Source organism: Gobius niger, assembly GCF_951799975.1.
Source record: "Gobius niger genome assembly, chromosome: 1".
Taxonomy (NCBI): domain Eukaryota; kingdom Metazoa; phylum Chordata; class Actinopteri; order Gobiiformes; family Gobiidae; genus Gobius; species Gobius niger.
The window spans coordinates 46,614,777-46,624,107 of NC_136852.1; the positions used below are offsets into that span (position 1 = coordinate 46,614,777).

The 9,331-nt window shown below is 39.2% G+C and overlaps 1 protein-coding gene across 1 annotated transcript in view; it reads right to left on the minus strand.

The window, feature by feature from the left end:
• Positions 1 to 8,224, minus strand: part of niban2b (niban apoptosis regulator 2b) — a 53,134-nt gene extending 44,910 nt beyond the window's left edge. Inside the window, exon 1 of the mRNA XM_079569174.1 lies at positions 8,002 to 8,224. Coding sequence (XP_079425300.1) covers positions 8,002 to 8,056 — 55 coding nt within the window. The 5' untranslated portion in view covers positions 8,057 to 8,224. The remainder of the gene's footprint in view (positions 1 to 8,001) is intronic.
• Between the last annotated feature and the right edge of the window lie 1,107 nt (positions 8,225 to 9,331).

The window sequence follows — 9,331 nt, forward strand, 5'->3', positions numbered from 1 at the left end:
AAACAACTAATTCCCCGCTGGTTTCTAAGGACAATTAAAAGAAGTCACAATGTTTTTTCCGTGTGACTCATAAGAGCATAATAAATCAAACCCAAAAATCACTTCCACAATTTTGAGAAACTTCTGCTTTTCTTCTTTGAGTATTTAGACTTTGTGGCTTTTTCTCACAGTAAAAAGTTGTCCTTCTATGCAACTAGGGCGACACCTATCCCTCTTCTGGTTGTAGCTAACATTTAGACCTTTGGAATGGAGCCACCACCATTTAAGCTTCATTAGTTTCCTATTAGAAAACCCCATGTGGCACATTAAAAAATATAACTTCTCTTTTCTATTAAAGTAAAAACGAGCCAACCATAAATAGGGAAATGAACCGTTTGTCATGTGATTTCAGTTTCTTCCATTAAATCCACCCTCTTCAATCTCAGAAAACCTCTTCCACTGCAGCAGGTGGGCCTATGTAGGAAGTCCAACTACACCAAATCATAAACATACTCCCCCAGTATTTCTTATCAGTACCTACAAAGGAACTGGAGTCCACACATAAACTCAAGGCGCGGCCCATTCATCAGCTGCTCAGAGAAATCACAGAGAGTGCAATGAAACGATAAAGCAGTCTGAACCTTGTGAACATGTCGGTGAAAGGTGCAATACAAATAAAGTTATTCTTTTTCTAGTTTTAGCTTGTATTTGAGGAGCCAATACGCTAACATCTGCCTGTGATTTGCTGTGTGTATGGATGGACTGACGCCGAACTTCTTCAATGCTACACGACAAATCTAACCAGGAACTAACAGTGGCCTGGACCTGGACACTTGAGACTCGTGCCTGTAAAACACGATTAGGTCTGGGTACCGTTAAACAAAACGCAAGACCAATTTTTGAAGCCTGTTGGGTGCAGAAACGGCATTAAGGGAAGTTACTTGATGTTTCAGCACAAATAAATGATACAACGTTTAAAAGAAGTAGTCTTTCATGGAATAAACCAACATTTATACAGGTTTCTTGTTCTAGGTGACAAATATTTTAGGCCTTGAAACAAAACAAGTTTTGTTCGGGTCTCTGTATCGAAAACCAAGTATCGTAGCCATGGACGAACTTCCATTTACTGTTCTGCACTAGCACTCACACAATTACACTTTCAACCATTCAGGAGGGAAGCCTTTTAAGTATGGTTTCAGCGGTAGGGGAAACCGGGGAACCTCCAACACAGAAGGCCCCAGCTTGCTTGGGATTGAATCAGGGTTTGTTGCCAAATATTGCACTAACAATCTAACATCATGAGAATCCTCCTTAGATCATGCCTATCAAGTAATCAATATAGGAAAACTGTTGGAAGGAGGACGTCGTCAGGTTGTGTAAGCGAGAATTGAGTGGGGGAGTCTTGCATTTCTATGTCAAATACTCCCTGAGCCTGTTCCGACTGTTATTCCACCAGCACCAGATGAGATTAGCAGCAACGTCTTCAATTTCTCCTCCCTGGTGTTAAACATGCACACACTGAGTGATCCCGTGTGTGTTTGATGATGAACGCAGGTCTTCCCTTGAGACCGGTCCAGACTCTGAGCCGGTTTTTGGCTCCGGCTCTGAAGTTGAAGGCTGGAGGAGGTCTCGCTTACTTTCTCCATGCATTCCTCGAATTCCTACGACTGATGCGTGTGCGCTGTTGCCCGCTCAGCATTAGCAACTCGAGACATTAGATAAATACATGACACACTGTAATCGCAGCGGGACCATTTCTTCCTAAAGAGGGATTTTGGAAACAATGCAGGCACTGTTACAAAATGTAGAGAGCTTCGATTGAAAAAAAAAAAAATGAAGTAACAGTGTATTGTAGCGTTGGAAAGTGCTCATCTTCTCAGAAAACAACATGCCAGTCATTTCAATCCATTCTGAATATGAGACTCTTATATAGTGTGTAGAGACCAGTGTTAATTTTGACAACATATTTTAATTTAGTTTTAGTCTTAGTCTTTTGACGAAAATGTAATTCGATTTTAGTCTAGTTTTAATCAAAAAAATATCTTCAATTTTAGTGGACTAAAATTGCAAGTAAATTTAGTCGACTAAATTTAGGACAAATTTAGTCGACTTTGCATTGATAATATTCATTATAATCATATTTAATCTGGTTCCTCTGCTTCATGGAGCTGCTCCACATGAACAAAGCTCAGAGCTGATCCTTTGGCAGAGGATTTAAATGATATGAGGCTTTTTCAGACGGTCAATAGAAGTTTGGATGATTTTAGTCTCTCCCTTTCATTTTTATTTAGTCTTATTTTAGCCGTCTAAAATATCTGGACATTTTAGTCATGGTTTTAGTCTAATGAAAAACTTTTAATTTAGTTTTAGTCCAATTTTAGTCGTCAAAAATAACACTTTGACTAAAATTAAGACTAAATATTTTAGTCGACGAAATTAACAGTGGTAGAGACATCAGGTGTGCCTTGGAGGATTATCCATCACTATAGAATATCAGCTTTGTGTTCAATGAATACACTTTTTGTGACATTTTTATTCAATGCCTTGTGATTTTTCAAAAGTAAAAGAAGTGTTGCGGCACAAAACATTACGGAAACACTGGTCTGTACTTGTGAGTATGTCAAATTCTTATGCAGCAACCTGTAGATCAGGAGAAACCAGTGATTTTCCACCCTTTTTAGCCCCACAAAAAGGATTTCTACATTTCTTCAGAATCTCGATGAGTCACACTTGATTACAACTCAAGTAACGGTTATCTGGTTACATTTCTCTTTGTGCACAAGCAAACTTTTACAATATTGCAATGTTTTAAGAAACCATTTCAAACACATAACACATTAGAAGATTTCCCTTTCCAGCAAATTGTGTCAAACAACACCTTCAAACGTGTAATATATTGAAGGTTCGGACCAAAACAAGGATAAAGCACAACTTAAACAGGGTCTGCGTACACTGGTGTATGAATGAGAGAGTGAATGGGTGACTGGTTCCTTGCTGTAAAGCGCTTTGGGCCTGATAAAGGTAGAAAATATAATTTCATTTACTATTTAAACCTGCATTATGGAACTTTTTAGCGTTTTAGACCTTTGGTGACACAGTGGCTGTATGGGTGGTTAAGCCTTTACTTTAAGTCAAAGAAGCCTCTATGATGCTCGAGGATCATAGTGTTTTTGAGTTCCGGTAGGGTTTCACTGCTCGTCACCAGAAAACCTACAAAACAATTGATCATGGAGAGTTGTAGAGGCCACGCAGTGATTGTAAAGGCAGCATGCTAACCACCCATACAGCCATTGGATGACAAAAAGGTAAATTAGGCACACATAAATACTTGCATCATGGTAGCTAAACAAACAAAAAACTGTTTAACAGACAAAACGTTAATGACAGTCTCAGGGGCGTAGGTGAAACAGTAAAACGTGGGGAGTCATCTAAATTCAGGCACTGTATTTTAGTCAAATGAAAACGAACTCGGTCGAATGCTCCAAATTCTGCTCTGAAATGCAATGTCACAATCCATGTTCGGTCATGCACAATCTATGCTAAAAATGTTGACGCTCCGCATGTTTCTGGGAACTATTTCACTTTTTAATGAACTGAGGAGACGTCTGTATTTACGGCTTCCCTTTGGTTCGGCCTTTTATTGTGGCCGTAAACACTTCCACCACCGAATGAAGATGGATGGACTCCTCATTTGGTTCAAGGGGCAAACTGACTTCCACATGAGTTATGGTTGGGAGTGTTCGAAAAGTACCATTTATAAAAATACGCCGACATTGGTCATATATAAAAAAAAGGGGGAAATGCATTGGAAAGGGACATGCAATGGTCAAATGGAAGAGGAGCCAACTAGGGCTGAAACGACTAATCGATTAATCGATTATTGAAATAGTCGACTCGACTATTTTAGTAATCGATTAATCGTTTTCTGGTTCACACAGACTCAAATAGAGCAAAACTGACATGAAAATGTAGTATTTTTTAAGAAAAAATACTTTGTTTTTCATAGTAAGGGTCTGTAGTGTTTTGTATATTGTAAATTTCATAAATATCCGTCTGTGTCTCATCCAATCAGAAGCAGAATTAGCTCTAAGAGCCTCCAACAAACATTTACTTTAAGTTTCCTCCATCAACACGTCCTCAAGCGGCGCCACTTTAGCTTTAAGTAATTTTTATTTTTTTTTAATCCAATTTTCCTACACCATTCACAGTCAAAAGATTAATCGATTAATCGTAAAAATATTCGATACAAAATAATTGTTAGTTGCAGCCCTAGAGCCAACATTTATGAAAACTGTGATACATAGGGGGGAAAGTCATGCATTTATTTCATTGTGTTTTTAATGAGAAAATCTATAAATAATCAAATAACAGTGAGTGGGCTTTTCAAAAACAATAAGCTACAGCAAATCATTCCGGTAATAACACTTTAGAAACTATGAGAAATGCTCGTCTTTGTCTGCTCAAAACCACAATGCCTGTATTATTTATTCAAGCTGACACAACCTTTCTTTAATGCCGTCTTTAACGTATGTGGGACTGTCTTAAACTTTAATTACGGCACACATTAATGCCATAAAATGTAGGCTCTTTTCCGTCCAGCTGCTGCTTTCAGTTTTCACCAAAATCTTGCATTGATAATGGGAGAGTTGGACCACTGTGCAAAGCCTTCGCCAGCACATCCCAAAGATTCTCAATGGGGTTAATGTCTGGACTCTACGGCGTGCCCACTTCCTGAACCGCGCTTTGAGTTGAGCCTGACAAATCCTGGCATCGTCATCTTGGAATACGCCTTTGCCATCAGGGAAGAAAAGTCATCCAACAATGGAATCCAAGCAACCTGGTGGTCGTCTATTGTTCGTGTTTTGACCTCGTTATGTTGCTTAAATAGACCTCAACCAAATTTTTTTTTCATGCCTTGAGTCACAACTACAGCAGGACAAATACATTCCTGGTGATGCCACAAGGCCACAGTCTCACTCGAACGACATTGAATTAAACATATTGTCATTTGGTTTGAACTTTTTGGAGTCGGAGTTTCCACAGCAAACCCGTCGCCTGGTGATTTGATGCATTCACGTGACAAGCGCCATATTTAGATGCTCCAAAACTGTCTCAAAAGCCTCTCCAAAAAAAAAAAAAAACAGACAGAGTGAGGACGTAACTTCTGGGCACTCAAACTGGATTTTAGTGGCATGTGTTGGTATAGCAGCAGACTGTTTATCGACTTCATGTTTGATCTTGTTTCTCTGATGTGCTACAGTCAGCTATGTCCAAATCTCACTGCGCTCATTACCGACATGCCCCGACACGCAGCGCTCATTTAAAGGAGCCATGGATCTGCCTATTGTAAAGTGGGAACAGTTTGAACAGGCAGCATGGGAACGAGGGGAGCAGGGTTGCAAAATACTGCGCAAAGTCAAAGGTTTTAAACTCCTGTGGCTGAGGAGTAAATCAAGACGCTCTGTTACAAAATACAAAGAGAAAAAGAGAAATTGAAACTAGGCTCCCAATAATTAACATGATTGCCTGTCCTCAAAGTATGTTGCAAAACTTAATTTGGCATTACGGACACTTCAAACCGCTAGGGCCTGTCACGATAACAAATTTGAAGTTCGATATATTGAGGCAGGAAAGTATCGCGATAAACGATATTATTGACTAACAGTAATAGATACTATCAACTCTCAGGCAAATAAATGACAATAAATCTTTGTTCTAATATTGCATCATCATATCCTAAAACAGTGGTTCCCAACCTTTTTTGGCTTGTGTACCCCTTGGGCCTTTCAATCGTCGTCCGTGTACCCCCTACCTCAGGGGTGTTGCAGTTTATTTAGAAAGTAATTACTTTAAAATGGTATTTGTAAGAAAAAGGACAATGTTGCGGTCAAAATAAACCTAAAATTTTCCCAAGGCAGCACATTTTACTGAAAAATATAGCTTTTCCTATAAACAATTATGTTCAATTTCCCCCTTTTTTCAATCTGAATTAGTTTCAAGTACCCCCTGCTAAGTCCTCAAGTACCCCCAGGGGTCCCCGTACCCCTGGTTGGGAAACACTGTCCTAAAATACCACACAATCTGCAGAAGAAGTTTATTTCACAGACATGGTCACAAAATGACCATGTCTGTGAAATAAACATTCAATTTTACATTGAATGTAAAATAGAATTTTACATTCAATTTAGTTTCCATTATATTTCCATGAAATATAATGAAACTCAATTCACTTCAGTTAAAAAATTTTCAAAGAGAGAATAGGGTGTAATGCTAGTAAAATGTACAGACAATAAATATCAAGGCCAAAAATGTATCGCTTATCTGCTTTTTATTGAACGATAAGTCGATGTAGTATTTATCGTGACAGCCCTACAAACTGCATTAACTGAATTAATTGTAAAGCAATCACACTTGTTTCATTGATCAAATGTGCTTGCAATTCCCAAGTGTGTCTGTTCAGGATTCAATTATCTTTTTGAGCAATAAAGCAATGTAAATACAGATGTTTGCAGCACATTTATTGTGTATTATCGACCTAAATCACAAATCTAGGGCAATGCTCATTAGAAAAAATGCAATCAGGCAAATTCTCACAAACATACAGCCCCAAGCAAAACAATAATTCATGCTTATTTATGCGTATATTATTAGATTGATTCTTTTTGAGTGCTGTAAAGACATTAATTGCAGAGTAACGGGGTTCTCAACTGATATTGCACCCCCCAAAATGTTTGTCTCATATAATGCAAGTTAAATAAGCAATTAGATAAGCCTTAAAGGTTAAAATCATGCTGATAACAGACTCAGATGATGTTAATACTTTAAGCCACTGAAAACGATTCCACGACACACTTTTGGTAACCAGTTGAAAACCACTGCTTTGCATACGCTGTCATGCCCTGTATTTTGGGGAGAAGACACCCCAAGATTCGCATTCATTTCCCCCCCTCCCACTTCTTCCAAACCCGTTACAATAGCCATTGCATAACTCTCCCTATAAATCCTGCCTGTGAGGTTACAGTACGTAGATTATATTCATTGATAGTAGATCTGGGTTTGTGGGACAGCTCCGCCCTGGTGACTCTCTCTCTCTCTCTCTTGTTTGGATAAGCCTCCCGCTTCTAGTTCCCATATGAAACTCTCACATGTCACTCCCCACGAATACAGAAGTAGTTTAACACTGCTGAAAGTACTATAGGTTTTAAGGATGAGTCACTTTCTCAGACTGGCTTTGGTAAGGCCTATATATTTGGTTATCAAATATGTCCCACCACCACCACCACCACCACAGCAGCAGCATTCACAGGACTGGACTGAATTTGTGTGGTCTTTGAATGGATTTGTAACAACATCAGCAGCAGTAGACCAAATAGGAACTGCAGTGAATACTTCTCACCACTATAGCAATGGAGTCACAAATAATAAATTGTCAAGTTTAGGTAGAAGTGGTTCTCAAAGAAGCTCCTCGTAAAATCAGGTTTTACTTGGTCTAAAAAACAGCTCATGATAGAAGTTTGAACTAACTCATGACTAAAACAGAAAAAGACAGAACTTTACCACACTATTAAAGCTCAATCAAAACGGTATGGAATTAGATTAAAAGGGCAGAACCTGAAACCTGACCCACAAGTACCTACCCAAGATTAATAATAATAATAAATAAAAATGAGTATCAGAATGAATGGGTGTTTTTTACGCACTGTCATTTTAAAGGAGAGAGAGAAAAACAGTGGCTTATTGCCTACATTGCTTCGAACTCCGACAAATCAACCTTAATTCCATCAATCAACCTGTAGCTTATCAGACATGGACCACTCCTTTACTGCACACAAGTGTTTGGCAAGACATTTGGGAGCGCGTTCTGTCACTTTTGTGCTGTAAACCTTCCTTTAGCCAAACGTGCGTAAAACCACGTTGGTGCGGGAATGCCAGCACCGCGCAGTGGGCAGACGCAGCGTGCCACAGAAAACAGAAAACGCCTGAAACCACCACGTAAGTAGGGACGTCGCAGCCGCCACTTACCTGTGATTATCTCCCGCTTGGCTTCATCCAGGTGGCTCGAAATAACGTCCCCCATTTTCCTCCCTTCTGTTTAAAAAAAAAAAAGGTTTTAGTCCACTCCAGAAAAAAAAAAAAGTTGATGCAGAGACGACGCGCTCAGACGCACGAGGCGCACATAACCAAAAAGGGAAAAAACCAAAGCAGACTCGGCGCGGAGTGGAGCTCGCAGGCGGGCAGCGGGTGGAAGGAGGCTGAAGTGCGCTAAGATCAAACTGAAGGCACTGTGGGACACACCCTCCTTTAAAAACCAAAGACGGGAACTCCACCTTCCGCCGAGCTGCGTTCAAATACGGTCGGAGAAACCAACATCAGCCATAGAAAGCGCATGAGGGGCAAATGTATTACATGTAAACAAATAAACGCACTTATGAGACTCTAAAAACGAATATTTAAAGGGTAATTTGCATAATATTGTGTTTTTGGCCTATAAAGTTAAGGACTGTGATGCCAAATAGCTAATCAGCATGGCATTTGCAGCAATAATAAACTAACGGAGAGTTATAAGGTAAAATACTGGAGTTATTGTTTACATTAAAGCACTCAGACACTTCAGTGTGTTTGATGAATTTTACCAGTAGTGACTCAGCAGCTAACGGAGTTGTTCCACTGCTTTTTCCTCCACTTTTTACTGTTTTAGCTAGCCTACAGAAAATGTAGGCTATGCTAACAGCCCACAAATATGGCGGATCTCCATGGTAACTGTGGATTTTCCGCATGGATCTATCATAATAAACTTTTCCGGAACTGTACTGTAGTGCGAGTTGGCGAACTTTTTTTTTTTGCCCGTTGTGTTTTTTTTCCACCCTGTTTCACAAATCTGCTTTTCTTATCAATAAAAAACACAAACAAACTCAGGGATATTTAGGCAATCAACTTTTCAGTTTACATTTTATTCAGTTGTGCTGAGTAAAGGCTTTCAAATATGCCCTATGCATCTATAACGATAAGTTCAGTCAGCCCAGATGTCATGGCAACCTGAGTAAACTCAGCCTGGTCCACTACTGCGCTCTGGTGGCCATCATGGTGTATTGCATAGATGCTTTTTCAACACAATAATCGTTGTTTTTATTGTTTTTTTCACTGACTGAACACACTTCATGAGCCGTAAAGGATAATAAAATGGAAATATAGTTGAAATAGCTTCTGTTTTAGAACACTAATTTGAACGCTAAGACCCACAAGATTAATCTAAGTTGAGTTTTTTCCATTGTTGTCACTTTTCTGACATTTTTTCCATCGCTTTTTTTACACATTTTCATCACTTTTGTGTCACTTCTGTGTTGCTGTTTTC